Source organism: Anser anser (assembly GCF_964211835.1).
Source record: "Anser anser genome assembly, chromosome: 15".
Classification (NCBI taxonomy): domain Eukaryota; kingdom Metazoa; phylum Chordata; class Aves; order Anseriformes; family Anatidae; genus Anser; species Anser anser.
Genome location: NC_139736.1, coordinates 15,218,826 through 15,243,659, shown reverse-complemented (window position 1 = coordinate 15,243,659; position 24,834 = coordinate 15,218,826). Strand labels below are relative to the sequence as shown.

The 24,834-nt window shown below is 36.4% G+C and overlaps 1 protein-coding gene across 4 annotated transcripts in view; it reads left to right on the top strand.

Moving 5' to 3' along the window:
* RBFOX1 (RNA binding fox-1 homolog 1) overlaps positions 1-24,834 on the top strand; it is an 875,363-nt gene that overhangs the window by 461,073 nt on the left and 389,456 nt on the right. For all 4 annotated transcript variants that reach the window (XM_083800073.1, XM_083800079.1, XM_083800059.1 and 1 more), the window contains one exon: positions 2,074-2,115. In XM_083800073.1, the coding sequence (XP_083656199.1) occupies positions 2,074-2,115 (42 nt within the window). The remainder of the gene's footprint in view (positions 1-2,073; positions 2,116-24,834) is intronic.

Sequence of the window (24,834 nt, the reverse complement as noted above, 5' to 3'; positions counted from 1 at the left end):
CTATGCAACTCATGTGAGGTCAGAGCCAAAAATTATAAAACATTTTGAAATATTTTAAAATAAAATATATTTGAAATATTATAAAGACAAATCATTCTGGATCTTGTTCTATTCCCTAAGTGGGGCTTGTGTGCCGTTAGTTTGGCAAATGACTTTAAACAAGTTTCTTCGTTTCTTTGTGTGCCTATTTCTGTCTATGAAAATAAAAGAAGTAGTTTCTGTCTTGTGTTATGACTGCTCAGGACAAAGCTGAATCAGATAATTGTAGTGTTACGTTAACCCAAGCAGTCAAACAAGAGTGCAGCTTTAGAAGGCTTTGATTTTAAACTTGTTTTAATGTGTGTAGGATCATAAAAGTATGACTATTCACACTTCAACTAGTTGAAGAGATTTTTTTTGTGTGAACATTGGAGTTAAAAATCTCTGATGTGAAGGCATACACAGAAAAAAAACAGTAACAGTAACGGTAAAAACAAACAAGCAAACCTCCCAAACTCATTTCAAACTTGTTTGTATGCTCATTTCAATTTTTTCTTATAACATGAATAGATGCATCTAGAGCAGATTCAGGTCTAAAATTAATTCTTGAGACTTAATGTAAGCACATTTATAATGCAATCTAAAATAATTTTAAAGTAATTTATAAACGGCGTGAAGGAATGAACTTTGAAAAATGGAATCATTAGTCTGCAGGACACTTTAGCTGTACTTAATTTTATTCTTTAGGGAAAGATTGTAAATAGACCTATGCTGATTTCCTTTACCTCTTTTTCCCCTTCTAGAGTACTATAGAAAACATACCAAAAGCACATTTGTTCCTGTTACATTTGTGGTTTGGTACAGGGACTTCATTGAAATACTTCTGTTATATAGAGAGAACGTTTAACTTGTAATTTATTTACCAGGACTCATTTTTCTTTGTTGAAAAAAGTGGCTGGCAGTTTTATTCTTTTGTAAGTAACTGTACTTTGCCTGAGAAATCCCCCTTTTTGCTATCACGACAGTGTAAAAAATATCTCATACAAATGGGTGTAGTTTCATGTTTTAATTTCTGTAACTGAAAAGTAGTGGAAAGTGTACTCTGAACCTCTGAAAATATCCAGAGAAAAATATAGCATCTAATTTCTTGTTTTGTGAGTTATGTTTGCTGCGTATATTAGTTACAGAAATGACAGTGATTACATTTCCAAAGTTAATGACAGTAACAATGATTAATGTATTCCAAAATGATTTTAACAAGAACAAACAAACAAAAACCTCTCACCAGACTGGCAGCTCAACAACTGAAAGCCTTTTTGAGCAAGCCCCTTGAAGTTTTGCCCAAGAGGTTGCCATGGCAGATTGCTTTAGAAGTCAGGGAGCTGGGAAGAAAGCTGGGAACTGGCTACTTCAGTGCTGCCGAAGTGCTCTTTTCTAGAGGAGCATCTTTCTTTTGGCAGAGTGGTCAGCTCACAAATTGATGCCTCATATCTGCTGTTAATTGGTAGCGAGGTCTTGCTCAGCAACCAACTCTCCCACTCTGATAGTGTTTCTTGTAGACCTAGCAGCACATAAAGACAGCAGCGTTGGAATCAAATCTTCTACAGTTATTTTTGTGCCAGATTAGAACTAGGTGTTGTCACAGGAATTCATTTAATCTGTTCTTGAAACTGTTATATCTTTATATCTTAAGGTGTGCTGTGAACATGTCATGGTATCTTAGTAGGGGGATATTCAGAAATATAACAAAGACTTATTATAAAACGGGAAAAAAAGGAAAGCTTCTCACTGAGCTGAACTCTCAATGAGACCTTTACAAGTGTTAATGTATTTAAGCTTCAAAAACATTTGTATTTCAGACTTTTGGTGGGTTCTGGTGTTAATTTACTTTTGACCTTTGTAAATTAAAATAGTAAGTGAAAAAAAATATACTTTTTCTGCAGTAATGATTCTATTCAGATCCACAATTATATATTGTGTTGAGTCATGTCTGTGTTTCTAGCATTTATTCGTCAGCTGTGTAGACCCAGCAGCTTTGTTGCTGCGAGAATACTATGCTTTCAAAGTTGTTTTTTATGTTCTTCCCTCTTTTAGAGTTCAAATCAACAGATGAGTTGTGAAAGAGAACAACAAAGGGTAAGTGCAATGATTTCCAAAATGTTCTTTTAATTTAAAACATTAAGCAGAATCTAGTTTCTGTTATAGACCGTGAGATAGACTGCTTCTTTATTATTATAATTTAAGAGATGAACATAGTTAATCAGCTTATTTCTTGCCTGTTGGTGAATATTGTAAATATCTCAATATAAAAGAGTTGCAATAGATACAGGGTGTTCTTCAATAGTTTAATTAGATTTGATAGTAAATAGATCTAAAGGTCACCATATTCCTCAGACTTCCTCCACTACAAGACTGTTTCAAACAAGTAGACTCTGTCCTTTGGCTTGTTTAAGTACTCATGCTTTCAGATAGAAATTAATTCTAAGAATATGAGGGAACTGGAGTATCTTAGTGTATGTATTGGTTGCATATAAGCTGTAAACCAGATGGAGTTCCTGAATCCAGTTTGTGGATCTTTACTTTGTTTTCCCCCTTTCCTAAATCGCAGTGACTAAGGAGTCTTCAGACCCTGCTCCATTTAAATTCCAAATATGCTATGTATCTCTGCAGATGAGTTTACTTGTGCAACTGATTGATTCTAATGTTTGTTTGGAAAGACATAGCTTTTTGGAGGAAAAAAAAAAAAGCTTTGGGGTCATCTAGGAATTGCTTAGTTGGGTTATCTAGGAATTGCTTAGTTGAGCTATATTTATATGATGGGTATTTTCTTGAAATCCCATGTTCAATTTGAGAGGGAGTGGCAGGCCAGAAGGAAGTATATTTTAAGTGTTTGTGCTAAAAAAATATTTTTGGAAAGAGAAATGGTAACTTTTCTTGTTTGCAATTTACTAAGCATCAGCAATGCCTTCATGACCTGCAAGTATAATGAGTGTACTCTAGTTCACTATATTCACTTCATCAACATATGTAAATGCTTCACCTGGTCTTCACCATATTTGCAATATGATTTTTGGTAAACAAGTTATGCAAGAATGATGCATCGCATACTGTTCTTGATTTCTTTCTTGCTGATCTGTGACTGAGTTGCTATTGTAGTGAAGCTGGAGTGAGGAGGCTTTGTTTTATCAATAGTCATGTCTCAACAGAGCAGCTGTCAAAGTAAAGGTATTGCTGTAGTACCTGAAGGACAGTCTTTTCTTGAGGTAGTGGTGCCACAAGAGCAGAGAATGTTTTAATTTGTTTTTATTAAGTTTTCTTCTTTCAATGAAGAAGAAAAGCACTTGGAAATATAATGGGAGAAGGCCTCCAACTCTTAGTTCAAGTAAATATGTGCTTTTTCTAACTAATGAATAAAACGTGATGCAGTAAGAGTTTAATGTATCTTTCTATTCCAGTGTTACACATTACTAACAATCAGCGCAGTGCTTACTTACAATGCCTTTATGTCATACCAAGATGTGCCTCTCCATGACATGCGAAGAACTTAGGAAAAAATACATTGCTAACCTACTAAGATTAGGTACATCTCCCTGCACCGCTGCTGTGATGTTACTGTTACATGAAATACAGTTATTAGTGTAGAAGGCACCAACTCTTGCTGAGGCTAGCAAGCAGTGAAAGCAGCACACCACCCCACAGAGCCAGGGGTTGTGGCCGCAGCATAAAAAGCATGGCCTCCAAGAGGCCTCACGCAATAGCAGGAGCAGCAATTACAGGGCCAAACGTGGTAGAGCCGTTCCTTTCACTGCATGGTTTTCAGACATCCAAACTTCTAGTTAACAGCAGCTCATCTACAAAAGGTCCCAGTGAAATTCCAGTGTGCTCTGTGGGCAGGGCCTGTGTTGGTGATAGTTCAGTGCTGGCACCTCGGCCCTTCTTCAGTCGTGCTGAGAAGAGCCCTCCGGTGCCAGGTTCTGCGTATTTGGCACTCTCGAGCTGTCACTTGACCATCCTCTCAGTTCAAGGCTTGTTTCCCAAGTAGGCAGTGCTATCAAAGAAACGTTAAGGAAATGTGTAATTGTCTGAGTTAGATATTTCAGGCCTGCAGCATTTTCTTTTGGCATTTGTGACCTGGGGTTTGTGGATGAGAGGCAGTCTCTTCACAACAAAATACTGTTTCAGTCTGACTGAAAGAATTGGAATATAACAAGAGAACAGGGTTAAAACAACAAAACGCCAACATCCGTGTTTGTAAACTGAGGTAAAACTAGATTACCTAGATATCTTGCACCTTCTTCCTTGCTACATCAAGGATGACAGCATCTCTGACACTCTCGTTTTGTGACTCCCTGGTCATTCCTAAGTCCACAGAAGAAGGTCCAAAAGGAAGGCACTTTAGGAAAGTGTTGGCTAAAGCAAAATAGTGCAAATAAATAATTAGATATTGTGTGGTTATAGAGAGAAATATCCAAGCGTTACCATAATCATTCACTCACATAACGTTTCTCACCTCTTATTTGTTTCATTGGCTTCTAAATTCTAAAGGCAAAGCAGAGGCTCACTGCTCTGGAATAAAGCATTTAGCATAATGAAACTATTACTCGTATTGGAGTCTCTCACCATTATATATTATATTAGCAGTGAATGGTAATTCTGATAATTCAGCATGTATGTTACTTTAACCCTTTTTTTCTCTCAAGCTTTGAAAATGGCATAGACCATAAGCAAGTAACTAATTTACCTTCCAACCTGCTACCATTCCCAGCTAGGCTTTAAGGTTTATATCTGAATGGTTTAAATGAGAATTTATAAAATCTGTACATTGGCTGCAGAGGAAAGCTATAGGAATTTTATCAATAACACAGCTGGGGTTTTTTGTTTTTTCATTTTTCTTTTTTTTTTTTTTCAATTTGGATATATAACATGCTGACTTTGGCATATCTTCGTCTGATTTAAAACAAAATTTTAGAAAGCATTTCTGCCATTTTTGAAGTTTTCCCTTTCCTTGGAAATGATTTGATTTACTGTGTAATGCCTTCAATGTTCATAAATCTTTTTTATATCATTCTGTAATTTCTTTTCTTTTTGCTTTCTTTTCTGGCTTCATTTAAATCAAGTTGTACTAAAAACTAATAAATGTGTCTCTAAAGGGAATTTGGCCCCTCAGTATCATTCTCTCCAACTCCCCTGCTGTTTGTCAATATGACTTTTAAAGAAAGTAATGATACTGTTTAGTCCTCCTGGTTCTGTTTTCTGTTCTCCAATCCTGATTTATAAATCCCTTCTTGGACAGATATACCCTATTCTCTTCTCTGACTCTTCCCCACTGCCACTTACTTTTTTATGAGTTGCTGTGTGGAGCTTAATGTAATTGTCATTCTGATGCATTATAAATGACCTCTAAAGACACAGACCTCACATCTTGCTCAAAATAATTTTAAAATGCTTTTGTTGTCATAACTAGGGCTAAAACCAGACTTTTTGAAACATGAGCAATACATCTTATTCAAGGCTGTGAAGAAAACTAGGATGCCAGCCTTAGGTGGAAATAAGCTGTAGTTCATAAAGGTACAAAAAAACATAGTGACAGCTTCCAGAAATCTATCTACTGCTTTTACTGAACCTTCTGTATTGTTTTGACTATAACTTGGGATTATAATTTTTATTATAACATAAGGACATTATTTAAATTTATAGACTAATTTAAACCTTGCTGAGTTTTACCCAACCTTCCTTTCAACTATGAAATTATTTTGCATTATCAACTTAATATAATTGTTTAAATTGAACTTCTGTATCTGTATTTGCATGCATGATTTTTGTATATAAAGTAATGCATTTGGTCCTGCTGCAGCAATACTTGATGAACACTCTGCGGTGGGCATAGAACACTTTTAAGCTGTAATGTTAAGGGGGTTTATAAATGTTCCTGTGAATACTAATGAGGTCTAACGGTAAATGGTGTGATTAACTTCCCTGATCTGAAATTTCAAGTGACCTAGTTGTTACTCTAATTAACAGCTTCTTCCACATACGCTTATTATCAGGATGCATTATATGCTGCCTGAGTTCCTACTCTGCTCTGGAATATGTGAAGGACAGGGCCCTACTACTACTACTCTGATTTTCGAGGAGATAGAAGGAATTTTTGTCTTGTCTTTAATGCCATAAAGGAAATAAGCTGTGACATGTAGCCAAAAATGTATTAAGTATTTAAATTTGCCAGGTAGATGGAAAGAGGGAAAACAAAAGAAAATCCATTTATGGATTTATGGTTTAAATAACCATAATCCTACAATGATGAGCTTTCTTTTTGTCTTCATTCAGTGCCTTAATTCATCTTTCTTTTGCAAGAACTTTGCAAAGAAACTTTTTGAAGCTCATCATTTTGGTATTAACATTCTTTGATGATATTTGTGTATAATATTCCTCTGATTTACTAAGGAAGGTAAACCGTGAGTCAGTGACAGATGCTATTTTTTTAATCAGTTTGAGCTGAGGGGAAACAAAACAACTGAAGAAGACAAGAGGATCAGTGTTTTCTACCTTATCCCATACTGAATCAGTGAAAAGAGCAGGTATTTAAAGCTGTTCTATGAGTCAATGCTGTCTTGTCTTGTTACTAGAAAGCAATGGAGTAATTCATAGCATTTCTGCAAACTGGGCAACTAGTTCTGATCATTAACGACAATCTTGTGTATTTTCTTTTCATTCTGGTAATCTCTTGATATGCATTCACAAACAATGTGTACATTTTACCTGGAAGAGTAATCTGGAACTACCCAATCTTATACGTTTCTCTCTTAAAGGGAAAAGGACTAAAAGAGGAAAAGCTAGAATATGCTAGAATAGAGGTGGATTAATCTGATGTGTGTTAATTAGCCATCCTTTTGTTAAAATTCACATAGCTTATGCTGCATCAGACATGCTAGGCAAGTGACTTAAAACGATCCTTTAACTTCTACAGAGATTCTTGCAGTGAGCTATATATATCATCATCCGTGTAGGTGTACAGTAAAATACAGGTAGGTGAGATTAATAAGTCACTTTATTTCTGGTTCCTGGTCTGTATTACACATTGAAATAGAATGAAATTGGAGTAGTCTTACTCACCATCTTATGGCCTGCATTCCCAGTGGTTCCATAAAGAGTAAAGCGAGATATTTTAGGTACAAAAAAAAATATTAAAAATAAAAGGTTTGTAAATTGTCCACCAAACTTTTTTTTTTTTTGGGGGGGGGTGTTGATTGTAGGGGGGTGTGATCTCATTTAAATTTTCATCTAATTTGGAATTATTGCAGGCAGAACAAGGCCATTGAGATAAGATACAATTTCAGTCATATTTTACTAATGTAGCACAACTACTTGCTGGTGTTTTTTTATAATTTTTTAAGAGCTTTCCCCAAAATAGTAGCTTCCTTAAGATAAGACAGAACTCTAGTTTCTTGTGTAATAACCATGGTGACTATCAAAAAAATAAAAATGACTGGGTACTGAAGTCTGTTATGATTCATGTTTAAAGTGACATACCCTTTCACTGTGCTGTTATGCTCTTAAAATACTAACTGCTAATAATACGGTCCTTTGATCATGAGAATAAAGAACATTTGCAGCACTTTGCGTTGAAACATGATGATACAAGTCAACTCAGGTGTTTTGTGTTTTTCTTTGTTTGTTTGTTTGTTTAAACTTCCTTAAGAAATAGTAAAAAAGCTTTTAATTATTTCTCTTGTCTCTGCTATTGATGGAATGCCATTTAGAAAACCCATGGTTCCTTTTCTGCTGTTGTTTTTGTGTCTGATGAGCTTAAGATAAAGTATTTACATATTCCAAAGGACTCGAGCTTCATCCATTTTATTAAGAGATTGAGAAATTTGCCTATCAGAATTACATAAGTTTTCTTGCAAGACTTGTTGAAATATATCAGCAGTCAAAATACGTCCTGTAAACCACTTGGCTGGATGACTGTAATATGTCAATACTGTACAGTTCAGAGCTCCATGATTAGTATGTATTTGTAGGGTATCATAAATAAGAGATAAACCTGAGTTATGCTCCTGCTGAACACACACAAAGAGCCCATATAAATTCTGGATAAATTTGAGAGGTCATCTTAGAAAAAAAAAAAAAGGGATAAGCACCACTGAGCACTACACAATTTTTCTTTTTTTTTTTTTTTACCTTTCTTGACATATAAATATATTAGTATGGTATTGGTATTAGGGTTAGTATTAAGGTTATTATCTTTTTTTTTTTTAAACTGTCATTCTGAGGGTGTCTTAAAAATACACTGCTATTTTTTGCAGTCTATTTTATATTGCAGTAATGGGTGACACGGAAGGTGATTTTAGAGTCAGTGGTATAACAAAAGAAGTCAGGAAGTTTGAGATGTTTGTCCTCGGAGAGACAAGTCTTGATTTTTTGGAGCATATGGTATGCTACAGTGGATAGCCTTATTCCTGGAATCTTGTCTCTCTTTCTTGTATTATTATTTTTTTTTGGTTTGTTTTTACTGGGTGTTTCCACAAGGTCTTTATGGCTTGGGTTGTGTGTCTTCTGCTGGGCAGGGAGGGTTCATACTATTTATTTTTCTAGTAGGGCTGGCTGTAAAAACTGAACAAGCTTTTCAGTTGTAGGTAGCTGGGGAGAGGGCTGGATTTTCAGCATACTCATTGGTCACACTGAATGGTGGATTTCTATACTTGTTAAGTCATATATTGAATGACTGACTGACTAGATTGTAGGGAGAACAAGACAGATATTGAGTGTATTATATTAAACAAAAAAAAAATAATTTACATCAACAATCCAAATGATGTAGTGTTATGGAGACATATATTCAGTGGGCCACATTGACTCCTTGAACCAATATTGTTTAAAGTAGAGAGAATGAAGGAATATTGATTGTAATATGGCCATCATGTTCTAGTATTAATGATATCTATCGTCTTTTTATGTTCTGTGAAATCTTTCTACACCTTACTTCTTTAAAATCGGATTACTTCTCTACTCAAGTATTTAATTATGCTTTTTTAAGCAGTTGCCAAATTGTTTCAAAGCAGCAAAATTGCAAGAGTATGTTAATCCTGAACAAAAAAAGGGACACACACTGTATGTACGTATATACCCACAGGCACAAACACCTATATTATATATATAATATAGTTTACAAATCCAATCATTCAGACTTGTAGTTGACATTTGACAGAGTATATATCCAACACTGACTATATAAAAGGTGAATTCTTGGCTTCTGATATGCCAGCATTTTACAAGAACTGTATACTTGTTCTTAGTTCCCTGATTTTTTTTTTTTTTTAAGTAAGAGAACCTGGGCAGTAATTGTGTTCTGTTGTTCTATTCCACAGCAAAATCCCAAGTCGCACTGAAAGCCAACTCTTTCTGTGTGTTCAACAGAAATGGTTTTCTTAGAACAGAATCCCAAGCAACAGTACATAATTTCCAGGAAGCAGGATAGAAAAATAAAAATAAGATACTCCAAAAGGAAAAGTTAAACAAGCAAAAATCAATTGTTTATCAAGTTGAACCGTTATGAACTTTTTGACTGAAGCAGAGTACTATTTCTATTTTTAGAAGACAAATAAAGATAGTAAAGAATTTTCAAAATGCTTTTATTTTTATTTTAATTGAAGCAATAACATATCCTAAAGAAAAAACAATTACTGTTTTTTCTCTTTTTAGCAAAACCTTACAACAAAACTTTGGACAAAATTATGTTAGCCAACAGTTTTGCACTTTGCGCTATGTTTGCAGAGGCAGTTGCGATAGTACGATCAGCAAACACCTCTGCTACACAGAGCTGTTTGATGCTTTCTGATGTATCCTAGTGAAGGGCAATCCTGGACAGTGTGACCTACATTGCAGGAGCCCGATCATTTTGGAAACTGGTATGTTTTAACCACAAAGCCTACATTGTGTCTTCAGTATTTTAAACTTATGTAAGCTCTCACAAGATGTCCCTGTGTCCAGAACAGGTGTATAAATTGCATGGAATCCCACCTCTCTGCAATGTTGAGAAACAGCTACCTAGCTTTGGAAGAAAGTTAATAATAAATAAATAAATAAGAAGGTCATAATCTGTGCTTGTTATTCACATTGGGATTTTTTTTACCTTTAGTTGTCCTCTTCATTTAAATGAGGTTAAAATAAAACTTATATGAAAGTAAATAGGCATATACATGTTGAAAAAATATTATGGAGTTATTAGTTTTAACTACCTTCACATTTTAAAAATATTTTTTAATTATTTAAGTGAAATTGACAAAAACAAACAACAACAACAACAAAAGAGGTAGAGAAATGCTAGTGCAAATAAGAATACTACGAGAAGACATGTCTCAGTTGTACCTGGGAAAAAAAAGGTCTCTCGCACTGCTGGTATATAAAGCCTTGATGATCTCCCCCAAAATACAGAGCAGATGGATTTTTTTCTGAATGGATTTATCTCTGCCACATATGGAAAAGTTTGTCTGTCAAGATACTAAGGCAATTCACCAGAGCAACACATGACAATAACATCAGTACTGCTGGGACTGACGTGCACTTCCGGGAGAAAAAAGTCTCCTAAGTCAAACCAAAAATTAAAAATGAATACAACAGCCTTAAGGAACTGATGATGAAATCCCTGCAAATCACCATCCTAAAATCCCCAGTCTCTGTCACTGAAATGGGGCGATTCCCCTTCTTGATCTTTTGGATATCTTTGAGAAAGTTGTTGTGTTTTAGATGCCGCAGTATCCCTAGAGAAAAAAGGGAATAATAATAATAAGAAGAAGATAGGTGAAAAAGTATGTGAAATTTGAGAAAAATTGTTCCTTTCTATAAGAAATTCAATGATGCGGCCTAAAAAACATCTTCAGAATGTCCTTAGTGAGACCATGAATTAAGGAATAGGTCTCTGCATCCTGGGTTTGGTTGGGATTTCATATTCAGAAAAATAATTTATATATTTCCTTTATTTTTATTTGGATTTATGCATGTGAAAAATGCTGATCATGTTAAAGGAAGAGGAACAATTCTGTTAAAGTTTTTAACCCCAGATTAGGTCATTTATTGTTTTATTCGACTGTATTGTTCTTTCCTGTTTCTCTTTTGAAGAGGAAAGAGAATAAGAACTCTCAAACTAATAAACCTCCGGTCTATTTTGCAAAGGTCCGAATACTGTCTTTATAACAGCACTAAAAGGTTTTGGATCGCCATTAGAGATAGTATAAAACTTTTGTAAACAACCAGTCTGAACAATAAAGACTACTAGCACAGCAATAGGACAGCTATTGCTATAGTCAGAATAACAGAGATTTTCCTTTACAAAGAACTTTGCAAACCATTGTGGCTTCAATTCCTAAGCACGTTCATAATGCTTTTCCAACTTTAAAATTGTATGGAGAACTTTACCATACTTTTTTTTTTTTTTTTTCTCCTTAAAATATCTGAAACTGACTTCACCTCCTGTTCTAATATTAGGGTGACTTTAGGCTAAATTTGTGTTGCAAAAAATATAATGTAACTTTAGGTATGGTATCTAAATCTTTTAATGCTACTTTCAATATTGACTTTGGAGAAAGTACATAAATGCTTGTAAGCAGAATAGGTGAAGTAATTCTAAAATTCATTTTATTCTTCCTGAACAGAGAAACTGTGAAAAGATAACTGCCAAAATATCAATTCAATTCAATACAAATTAGAGTAGGGTTGATCGCTTGGGCAAGTTATTTGCAGTACCTTTTTTTTGTAAGAAATCGGTACAAATTTTGGAAAATATGTTCTCCATTGTGTTGAGAAAGAACAGAGTGGAAAAGGATGAGCAAAATAAAAGGTAAAGATTGCTGGTAAAGATTATAGTATCCATGCATGGCCCTAGATCAGCCAGCCTTTTTTTTTTTTTTTTATTCTCCTTTCCACTCCAGATGAAGAGAGAGTGTGTATTTTTCTACTCGTAGCATGATATCTAGAAGATCCAATTTATAAACCAGGAAGCTGAGGAAGGTAAAAATGCTTTGCTGATTTGAAACCTTCTTTGTTCTTTCTCACCCCCTCACGCTGACCTTGATTTAGGCATGTTTTTTTTCCCCACATCTCTTCACTGCTGTCTATTTTGAAGCTTTGCTCACCTGTGTTATCTTTAAGGAGAGTGTGGCTTTGGCAGTGGGGAGCGAGGTAGGAAATCTAAGTATATTACATCACTGGCATCTTTCATGTTGCACTAATACTGGAAATTTACATCCTTTTGGAGGGGATGGCTAAAGATGTCTAAATATGTAAGCAAATGCCATGTAGACTGTTATCTATAGGTAATGGGCAAAACCAGAGAGATACACTGTGCTCATAGCTTCGCTGGGGCAGCCTGCAACATTCTGTTTCTTGCAGTGGTTGTCTCTTCTGTTGGATTCCTAAGATCTCTGTCAGTACAATACTGAAATAATTATTTGACAGCAGCTGCCTTCCAAAGAGCAAATAATTAATAGTTTTCATTACCTTGATTTAGTAATTTTCTCTGGTTGGTTTTCCCTACACACTATGTAACACATCATATATTATCAGCTCATTTCTCCTTTTCTTGCCCCTCTTGAAACTACTGCTTTCTCCAGCTGTTTGCATCATTGTAAAAAACCATTTATATAGCACATACATTGCAGGCACTTCACGATCGCAAAATAAAATACCTTCATTATCCCAAAAAAGTTTAAGGTTCAGATACATCTTTGATTTCCGGTGCACATTTTTACTTAAGACAATGGCATGGAAATTTTCAGGTAGATTAATGTAATCTCTCATTTTATTCCCACAATTTTTCATGATCAGATGATTGTAGGCTGTATACAACTGTATTTAACAGTTTGAGATCTGAATAACTAATTGTTCGCTACTTAGCATGGAGGTATTGTAAACACATCTGCTAACTAATAATTCCAGGCACAGGTTTTTGTACATAGACATTTGCATCTAAAAGTTGCATGTGCTGGAAAAAATCCAGATTTGGGGTCATCTCTATTTCTCTCTCTCCCGCTCTCATCTTCCATTTTTTTCTTAATACCATAGCTATTTTTTCCATTCTTTTTTAACTCTCTAGACTTTGCATGTGTTATTGTCATAGTGCCCCAGAAAAATTCTGACAGCATATTCTGTAATGAGACCTTTTTAAAGGCTGTTCTTTCTATTTCGAAAACAGTAAGCAATGTTGACTTTGCAATTTTCAGATTTAATGGCTGCAAAAACAAGAATAGTTTCCATAATCTATTCAGTACATCAAAATTATGATACCTCTGACTGACCTGAAAAAGCCAAAATTGTTTCTTCACTGATTGCTTGTTTTGAAAAGATATTAGGGACTTATCCTAGATCACGCAAAACAGTACTAGCGTCACATTTTATTATCAGAAGTCATGTTACCATTTTAGAGGAGTCTGTGACTTACAAAATACCAATTATATAATGATATGAAAAACATTGGATTTATTAGTATTCACAGAAGTTTGCTCATAGTTCTTTTTTAATACTGGAAAGTCAGTCTATAGACTAGAAATGATTTATGTCGCTGGAACCAGAGGTGACATGAAAGGTCCATAGTGCTCATGAATCAGTGAACAGTAGCCAGTTCAAAAGGCTGATACAAATCATTATAAATAAATTCTACTAAAAGGCTCCTGTGATAAATTCTTCATTGAGCTAGTTAGATCTTCCACTTCTTCCCTGCTACTGCTTTTGTGCTCCTGAAGACACTGAACAATCTCCTCCAGCAGTTCCACACCTCAGTGAGGGGGGAGAGAAAAATTGAATGATGTGGAAGTTTTGAGGAGAAGCGTGAAGTCTCCTGCTGTGAAAAGGGGCTCTTCACCAAAGCCAAAGGCCTATAATAACAGAAGCATCTGAGAATCTTAATAAAATCAGTTAGCAGAGGTGGCGTTAGTTCTTTTTGAACAAACCCTCAATAACACACCATAAATAACACATTTAAAATATAATAATAAAATGGATGAAATTGTAAAAGCAAAAAAGTTACTGGAAACTATCTTATTAACACTTCTGTAATTGCTTAATCTGTTGAACAACCTAATCTAGGGGGAGATGTCCCTGCCCACAGCAAGGAGGGTCGGAGCTGAGTGATCTTTGAAGGTCACTTCCAACACAAACCATCCAACGGTTCTCTGATTCGCTGGTTCTAAATTCTACCTAAATGCTTGCCATATTCCTGTATTGTTTGTTTTGCTGTCTTTTTGAAAGTAAAGCACAGCCTTGATACGTAGCTCTGCACCTCTGGAGTACTGGAGCACTCAGCCAGCTGCACTGTGAGGCCTTTGTCCTGCTTAGGCTGGTGCTGGACGTACAGGGAGTGCACAGTCGTGCCTTTGCCAGGTGGTGTCTGCTGTCCATTTGAAGAATAAGCAGAACAGGATTGGAATCTGTAACGCAGAAATAGGCTTCAAAGATGTATCTGAGGCCAAGAAAATTTCAGCATATGTTTGATTAGGTGTTCATGCTCTCTGAATTGCATTTTTGAATTTGCAACTTCTGTAATCATGGAAGACCTAAATTCAGAACATTTAGCTAATGTGGAGACACATCTGTGGGACAGGATCTGACACAGCCAGCATCTGAGTTTAATGCTCAGAGTGAAACAAGGCAGAATATCACCACAGGGTGGCCATGTGGGCTTTTGTGCAGTCTGGTGCTGCAGTGCTGGAGTCTCTCTGCCTGTGAAGAACTGCATTAATGAGCTCTACTCACTCAGAATTGCCTTGCTGGAAGTGTAGGTCATAATGGAAAAAAGTCTTGCTACTTCACTTTGCTCTGTACATAACATGTGCTTTGCTACACATGTTTATCGATGTTCTTTGCAGCTTTTCCATATTGACACATTAAATTTTGTATGCCAAAATAAGTATCTTTTGAAATGATGCAATATTGTTTATTTGCAATGATCACTTTGTAAAGGTAAAGTCCTGCTCTGTGAAAAGCGGTAAGGACCTGTACTGCCTTGATCAGCATTTTGCAGTTTACTTCGTGTGTGAATCCCAACTGAGACTAAGGTAGTACTAGAGAAAACAGGGGTATTGTTACCTAAGGCTGTGGTCATAGAGATGATGCTCCTTTTTCTTATGTGCACAGTTTTCTTTGAAGACAAAAGCTGGAGATATTTGCTCTGCCACTTGCTGGTGCCCTCTTTCAGTCCAAGTCAAACAAAGTGTCAACAACCTTTTGTCATGGGGAATGCTTCAGAACTGTGGAATAATCTCAGGCTGCATCAGAAGTTGCCACTGTGTTAGTGATTTGTCTGAGATAATGAGAGATGTCACGGTAATGTGAAGAGCAATCGCTCCTTGTGACACTGCTGGAGAATTTCCCTCCTGAGGAAAGAAGCTCATCTCAATTTTCGCACATACTCAAAAGCAAGTATTTCCAATCTAAACTACCATTTTATTAAGAAAGGATCTATATCTTGAACTGAGAGTGAGATTATATTTCCAGAATTTCATTGTCTTCAGAGTAAGGTGCAATTTTCTTCATTTTGTTTGGTTTCAATGTAGGTTCACGTGCATTTGCTGTTGGAATTAGCTACCTTTAGGTTTTGTTGCTGGGGAAAAAGTATCCAATGGATGTGAACCATGAACACCTTAGGAGACTAGAAAATACATAGATTCAGAGCATCTCGGAACACAAATTAAATATTTAGTGTACAGGCTGGATCCCTCCTAATGGAGAGTGTCTGGTGTAAGCATGGCATCCCTAATGTATAGCCAGCATAATAACTGAAAGAATGGGCTATAAACGTAAAGAGAGAATAGGGTGAGTACTTTGATTTCAGACAAAAGAATAGTATGGTAAGTGAACTCTAGAACAGTGGTAGCGTGTGTGCAGGGAATCTAATTTCACATTGTTGACTGACATTTCTGATAGGACCGGAAGGCTATGTAAGGGTGGACTGACGTACAGGTTTGTTTGCTTCCTGTCTAGTTTCTTGGTCTTTCAGTGGCTGTGCAAGTGGGTAGAGAATTAGAGGGCTGACCTGTTTTATAATGCTTCATACATATAGGCAAAAGTATTCTAAATTTTAAGGTGCTGGTTGGCCTTTTGCAATGAGCTGCATACTCCCAACATGCTGAAGACTGGGAAGAGGTTTTGTTACTACTATAGAAATATTGGAGGGATATATTGATCTGGTTGCCATCTGCTGTCACTGTGGGGGAAGCAATACAGAATTCTGTTGTGTCAGTGTGATCCTTGGAGCAATGTTGTGTGCATTTACCTGCCGTGTGTTTCTACAGCTACTGAACTATACAGCACTCCTGTAAATACAAGTACTTCTTTACAGGTAATTGTAATTAATTTTCTTTTAGAAATACGTGTTCTTCAAAAACAAATGTTTAAAAACAATTTTAAAAATTATAAATCCAGAGATGAGAGTTTGTACTTTTAAGGAATTGGTGTGAACAAGAACAGACTGTGGATAATTGTGTGTAGATCCATTCACAGGCATGTTAAACTCTGAGGTGGCAGGAAGACACTCCTCCTGCCAGACTCCCAACAGCACTCTGCCTCGTTGTGTCTCAATAGACATACTGTGGGTGCCTTCACACCGTTTAGACTGATGGGCAGAAGTTTCCCAATATATTTCAAGTGATCTAAAAATCCTTTGAAAGCATTACTGAAAATCAGGAGAACCATTTGGTTCCAGTAAATGTCAACAGTTTCTGGAAAAACACAGTCTGAGAACTATTAAAGGGAAATGTTCAGTGAATCTCAAAAAAAAAATAAAAAGCCTATGAAGAATATACGCTGACATAAAGATGATGGAGAGAGTCCTACAAGACACAAAATGAAAGGCAGACAAAGATGCCCAAAGTGTTTCAGTGGTCGGGAAGGCAGCCAAAGAAGCATTCATTTATTACAGAACACCATCACAACTTCCTTCTCTCAATGTGACGGTACCATTAGTAGCTCCTCGAGCAGTCTCTGATTTCTGTGAGAAAGAGGAATAGGAATGTCAAACAAAACACCAAAAGAAGATTTTTGAAGCCAGCTACTTCCCAGACCTATGCCAATGCCAGACCATCACTTTGACTGTGCGTGTTATTGGAGAGTTCAGTGTAAAGAATCTGTGGGGGATCGCAGAGGTTGACATGCCTACTCATGTCAAAAGTACCCTAGCTATTGCACAAGTAGGTTTCTCTTCTTTTTTTTTTTTTTTCCATTTTTCAATAATGATGTGATATACAAAAATTATCTTTAATGAGAAATCAGGAATCACCGTGTTAAAATGACATTCAGTTGTTTTGTTTCTTGAGTTAACTCAGGCTTGTTCTTGCAGACTGGTAATTTATTGGGAGTGGTTAGTGCAGTTAGCATAATACTTTTCTATTTCCACATATATCTGAATTCTATTCTGTTGTTTCTTTGCTCTTCCTCATTTACTCTCTGGATGTCCATGTATTTTAGTTTTGTCCTTTCTACTCCTTTCTACCCCCTTCTATTTCTAAAATAAAGCCTCCCGTGTAAATCTGTATCAGTGTGTCAGAAGTAAAGCAAAGTTCCCGTATGCTTTGCCTTGGCAAAGGCAATGGCTCTGTTGTGGTTGGGAAAGGAAAGGCTTTCAGCATTGATGGCAGAGAATGCCCAGTCTCCACTGACCATGTATCTCTGCTCGGTTTGTGCAGTGGTTGCTGAAGGCTCTTGCCTCCTGATACCAGTCTTTGCTGAGTAATGCAGGCTGTGAAAGGCACAGAAAGATCAACTGGGATCAGATCCTCTAACTTCTAATCTCACGCACATGGACCAGACCAAAAATTTTAACAGCAAGGTTCAGACTCCGTCTACCACCTTTCCCCATGTGGATATATGTAAGCTTTTCCTGACTCTGTGACAACAGCCAAAACACCGGCTCCTGTTGGGGCTTTTCACACGCTGGCCCCTCTGCACGTGGCTGCCCTCTCCATGCTGTTCCCTAGGAGCATCCTCATGCCCCGCACTGGATTCAGGAAGAGCACCCCTTCTGCAGCACTCCAAAAAGCCAGTGGCAAAGGTTGGCACCAACTGCACTTTACATGCCTGGAGGTGAGCGATACCTGCCTTTACCAGGACTTCGTTGGTAGAGTGGAGATCCTGGGCAGCCTAATTATAAGGCTGTTGTGGTTTAACCCAGCTGGCAGCTAAACACCACACAGCCGTTCGCTCACCCTCCCCCCTCCCTCTGGGATGGGGGAGAGAAACGGGAAAGTGAAGCCTGTGAGTTGAGATAAAGACAGTTCATTAAGACAGGAATATAATAATAACAATAATAATAGTGATAATGATAATATTATTAATAATAATAATGTGTAAGAAACAAGTGATGCACAATGCAATTGCTCACCACCCGCTGACCGATGCCCAGCCTATTCCCGAGCAGCCGGCCCCCCCACCCCGGCCAGCCACCCCTATATATTGTTTAGCATGACGCCAGATGGTATGGAATACCCCTTTGGCCAGTTTGGGTCAGCTGTCCTGGGTCTGTCCCCTCCCAGCTCCTGCTGCACCCCCAGCCTGCTCGCTGGCAGGACAGAGCAAGAAGCCGAAAAGTCCTTGGCCTGGTGTAAACACTGCTCTGCAACAATTAAAACATCAGCATGTTATCAGCGCTCTTCTCATCCTAATCCAAAACATAGCACCCTACCAGCTACTATGAGGAAAATTAACTCTGTCCTAACTGGAACCAGGACAAAGGCCAATTCTGGCATTGTTCCCAAGAGGACAAGACTTGAGATTGCAGAGAAGTAGATTTTCTCCTTATTCTCACAGTTGTAATAGTGCTGCTGCTGAGGAAGAGGCACGTTCTGAGCACAAATGGCTCTGCGACTGTGCACAGTGCACTGAATCAAAACAGTGATAGAGCCCTCAGCTGAGAGACTGCTCTTAACTTGTTAAAAAAAAACAAGAAGTGTGTCAATGAGATGTAGCATGAATTTGTTTTGTTAGATATATAGTCAGAAATAAGAACTGATAAGTTTGCTGTGATAAGTTCTGTACAATGGCTTTGCTGAAAGGTAGGCTGCTTCATGATTTACTGAACTATTATAAGTGATAAAACTGATCCATTTGTTATCATCCAGTGCATAAAGACTTCAGGGTTTAAGGAGCCTGCACTAAATAACAAAGCAATTTATAAACTCATAAACTGAAAATTACAGGGAAGTACTACTTAAGTCACTGGTAATAGCAACCTTTTATCGTATTACTGATGATTATCAAACCTCACTTTAGGAAAGCCATAGTTACGTTAAAAAGTCATGGACATAAACTTGTGTTAATATATTGTGCAGAGGCAAGTTTTTTTGTTTGTTTGTTTTTATTGTTTTTATTTTTCATTTCAGATCCCTACATCAGCTGATGTGAACTGATTTATGCTTCTGAAGCCAGCTGAGGATTGGTCTTGCTGGCTCTACTATTTGGCAGAAGATCTTTACCTAAAGCAAATTTGAGTGTAGTATCTTGAAGAGAGAATCTTTCTGTATTTCATTAAACACATAATAATTAGCAGTAGTTGGTTTCAGATTAGCTTGTCTTAAGGAGAATATAATGATGAAGCCTACTGTGAAGATGAAAATACTCTGTACTGGATTTAAAAAAAATGCATGATTACTGTAAGACTGTAAGTCTTCTCTGTGTTCTCTTGAATCAAAGATTTTATGGGAATGATGCTGAGTAGAGCTGAGCAAACATTTGCGGGGAGATAATTTATCTGATGACATTAGCTTCTTTTTCTTCTCAAGAGTATCATGAGTTATTTAATTAATTCATTCAGTTTTATCCAACAAATATGTTGATGAGTGTAAGTGCTCAATGAATAGATGGATTGAGAGCCGCTTGTCATCAGCACTCAATATTTAATATCCAACTTACTTTGTTCAAGTGTGGATGATTCCACTCTGAAACAGCCTTGTTTCTTTTTTATGTGCTTAAGTGTAATCTCTAAAATCATGACAAAGATTTGGAAAAACACCTGGGAGGTCTCTAGAAGAAAGAAATTTGAGAAACACGTCAACGTTTTAGGGAATTTAGTTAAAACACTATTTTCTAATAGGCAGTAAATTATGATCCAGCTGTCCTTGTATCTGTTCTCTGGGAAATGATTTTGTAAACACTTATTTCATGGACCTTTTTCCAAATAAGATCAAGTCCATCATCATCTTATAGTGAACCCGTCCCTGCTCAGGACTGAAGCTGGAGCCAGCTTAAAAACAGGAGAGGTTATGGGAGCTCTTGATTGGGACCAGATTGTTGGCTGCTACTCCTCAGGCTCTCCTGGGACCATATCCTGACCTTGCTGTACAGCAAATATACACAGAAGCCAATTTCTTGCCTCAAAAGCTGTGAAAGTGCTAAAGTAATAGAAATTAATTGAAAAAGGAAAAAAGTTATGTGCAGTGAGAACACAGAACAGAGAATTTATAAACCAACTGAACTACACTTGAGGTTGCACTTCAATTGTTCTTCTACTGTTATGCTGAAATCCAGAAAGTAAGAGCTGAAAAAGCAGCAGCAGCAGCAAACCCCTTCAATTTGCAGGGCATTTAGAGTAGATTAAGGGCTTGTTTTGTTTTGTCACCACACCTCCTAAACTTTTGTGGGTTTTCATTTCATAAATCATCATGGTAGGTGAAGCTGTAAGGTGTGGAAAATAAGCATAAATATAAATACTTCTAGCTTTCTAAATGTTTCAGATTATTTTCAGTACTTTGTATAAATTACGTGAGATTTTAGTGCTGTTGCACCTCATACATCATGCACCTGGTTAGTATCTTTTCCTGGGGGAGAAGCCTAAGTAAAAAAAAAAAATGTTCGTCTCCCATAATGTCAGTATAATCATTGCCATCATGTTCCCTCCCTCTTCCATTCCTTTATGAAGCAGTTTTTGTTTTATATTATTAAAAAAGCAAACAGGTAAAACCTTCAGGTTTAAATTCTAAGGTACAGAGACCTTAGTTGAAAAGGAGGACTCATTACAGTCAATGGAGGTTTTGTCATGGCAATCAGTGGGCCAAATACATAATTTCAGTATTTTCCTATGTGTTTATAAAGTACCTAGCAAAACAAGAATTGTACTACTTAGCACTGCTATTTATTTAATATTCTTGCACTTCCAAGGAATCTTACATTCTCTGCAAGATGAGAAACTTAGTCTGCATTTTCTTATCTTCTAATGCAGTGAGTAGCAATATTGATGCTATTCACAATCTTCTCTGTCATTAATAAATATGCCAAGATATGATCATGAATTATGCCCCTTTAATAATGTAATGGAACTCTTAATATCTAGAGCTTGATTTTTTTTAAAATATCTGAGCTGTTTAGGTGCCAGCAAGAATGTGCTGACCATATGTAATTAATCTTGATTAATTATGGTTACACAATTATCATTTATTATTTCATTTTTACCACTATCAACTAATTTTTAACTACCCTTAATGATTCAGCATTCCTTTTTCATTCCACAGTCAAAATATGTTATATTCTATTTGATGGAAAGAGCTAAATTGGTGACGTTTAAGGCTGTGGTATGAGCTGGTACAGAAACCCCATGCTCTGCAGCTAAAATACCTGTCATTGCCCCTACAGAACGGCATCATATAAATGTTTTTGGTAGCCTCACAGGAAACTGGCCATCATTTGGCAGCAAATAACATATAATGATATTTGGAACTGAGTTTCTGATTGCCTGTTCTTTAAGAGAACAACAGAATTCTCATTGATTTTAACAGCCTTTGACCTGAACCCAGGGTCAGCTCTCTTGGGCCAGCCTTTGTTAAAATGACCATTGTCAGTACCTTCTATTTACTTTCTTGGCATTGCTTACAGATCCAGAACATTTAGGAACTAAGCTTAGCAAACAGGCTTTGGTTTAAACTTCAGTGGTGGGCGCAAAAAAAAAAGGTAGGGTAATACACCTCTGTTTTCAATCTTCTTTTTAGCCATGTTTCTCTACCTTTGCAGAAACTAGAGATAATCTAATGAACAAAGCATTTAATAACAATTAAAAATAAAACACTTTAAGTGATCATTTTGTGTAGCAGCATTAGAATTGTTCCACTTGTTTGAAGGAATAAGATATGAAGAATTGATTGAGTAACCAATTTAATAATGAACAGAATTTAGAATACAGAAAGATTAGTTGAGAGCCTTGGGACACAGTTCACTAAAATTTTATATGCTGCTTATGCTCAAAACCAGGGAAATTTTGATATAAAAGTGATTTATAGGCAATAGCTGTGCACAGTCTTTTATCATATTAATAAAATCTTTAACCAGTCTTTGAAAATTCTCAAGCCTCGTGTGTTCAGTTGAGATGCACAGATCCAAAAGAACTGCTGTCTGGCAGATGTGCAGATACATTATCAGAAAATGTATTTTCAGCTTAACCAATATAATCTAATTCATTCTAATGTGATATTTCAAGTTTATTATAGTGTAATTGAATACAGAAGAAACACAGTGCACTGTACAGTAGACAAAATGAGGTGAAGTGTGCAGCTTAAAGGTGACCAGGTTAGGCCCGTTAGATTGTTGAATGTTGGTGGTTAAATTGGGTGATAATTTAAACAACAAAAAATTGTACACCAACGGAGAATGCTGTTCTTTTCCTTTGGAAACTGCCATTGTGAAGTAAGTGGCTTTACTTTATGAAATTATACTAAACTTATTTAAGATTATACTGTCCTTGCACATTACTGTAAAAGTTATCACTTTAGTAAATGGTAAATTAAATCTTTCTCTTCTGCTTCCACTAAGGCAGGCAACATCATTTTTCCCTCATATAACACATAGTGTGTAGTGGATCTAACTCAATAATCTCTGTGTATGTATCTGTGTATCTGTTTTAACTTGTCTGTATGCATCTTAGAATGAAGTGTTACTTGAAATCGTTTCATTTTTCTATCTTAAATCAGCTTTGAAATGTTAGTGGCGCAACAGTTATTTTTGTTTTGTATTCACCCCAGAGAGAGACAGGAAAACTCTCCTCATAACTGTTTCTATAATGGTACGGATTTTAGTTTGCTCCCCCCAAATCCTTCTTTGCCATTATGTCTCCTTGTTATAGGCTGTTTCAGCAGGTGCCTATCCATTTGCCACCTGCCCTGGTGCAGTGAATGATTATGCAATTTAACTAATGCATTTTAAATATTTAGGTGACATTTTACCTTGTATAGTTAGGCTGAATATGTAATTTGACTGGAATCTTTAGTTAAAAAATGACAATTTTTGTCTGAAGGGTGCCCAGTCCATGATAAAAGAGAATGAATAAGTAATCAAATACAAAAATAAAAGTTCTGTTTAATCTCATTCCCACGGCCGTGTTTATACCGCCTCTTTTTTTTTTTTATTTATTTATTCATTGATTTATAGTCATTCCATATGTACTGTAGTAGTTGATGCACTTAGTAGGCTGTGTTTGTAGCTTTCTACATCAATACCCAAAGCATATTATGGTAGCAGCCTGATATGCTGCCAGTTCACAAGATAAGGGATGATTTTCAAGACAAATAATACAGTCTAAAAAGTGACCAAGGTTTCTCTCATTTACACTGCAAAATCGTCACTCACCTGCAGATGCTGTTTAACAATTTACTAAATGTGATGTGCATTACAATGAGGCAGGTTAAATGACTTAAGTGTACTTGCTTGTTGCATACGATAAATGTCTAAGCCGCAATCAAAAAAACCTCGAGTCTCTTGCCTACTCATTCATTTTACATAAAGAACCTTCAACTGAAAAAAAATAAAAAATTACCAACAAATCCAGTTTTCTTTATTAGTCTTTGGTCTCTGCTAAATATCACTTAATTCTAATTTAAATTCTAATTTTTATTTAAAAATAAATATCTTTGGAAAAAAAATACCAAAAATGAATTAAATTAGCACAAACACTTTTACTACCATCTAGTTTACTGTTTGTATTTCTCTGCTCCTCATACTGGCAGTTATCTCCGAGCAGGACTAACAGCAGCAGCAATAACACAGTGAAGTCAGTAGATGGCTGTAGAAAAGTATGCTGAACACACTTGTGTTAGAGTAATAAGATTGGGAAAGGCCTTGACCTGACTGGATGCAGCTTTTATCTGAAGTACATTTAAAGAGATAAAGGAGAAGCAGGGTGCAGTACATGTTCCTTTCTTTTCTGTAGGAGCTTTGCTTTGAGTTTAGAAATTTCTCAAATACAGGATTTGTGAACTGGGTCCTTTAGCAAGGAGAGGTAATGGTTTGAGTGCCACTGGAGTCACTTGCTATTCTCTGATGATTTTTTTTCCTTTAAGACGTCTTAGAAATCCTCCTATAAATTCCTACAGAGGGGGCGTCTGTAGATCCCATAACAATCAGCAAGTGGTATATTTCCATTTATGTATGTATATATGTATATATTTATTTATTTATTCTTTTTCTTTCTTTCTCTCCTTTTTATTTTTTTTTCCTCTCCAAGGTAGTTGGCTAGTGCACGGACCTGCTCATTAAATAGATACACCAAGAATTGTTACCTAAGCAAGCCTGACAGTAAAGAAAGGAAAGACTGAGTTAGGGAGAAAAAGGGAAGAAAAAAGCCTGAAGCAAGTCACTTCACACGCAGAAAGAGCCACTGAACGAATACTATTCTCATAAACAAACTAAAAAAAAAAATCCTTGTATAAGAAGAGAACTGTGAGGACTTGACAGAAAAAGGCAAGATTTTCTACACACTGTTTTCAGTTTTCCTTCCAGACATACTTGGTGAAGTAAGGAGACTTCTCTTTGCTGACAGAGCCCTTGATTTCTTTCAAGATGATGATGTATTTGTGGGTAGGTAGTGTCTCTCTCCATGTCAATCTTTTATTA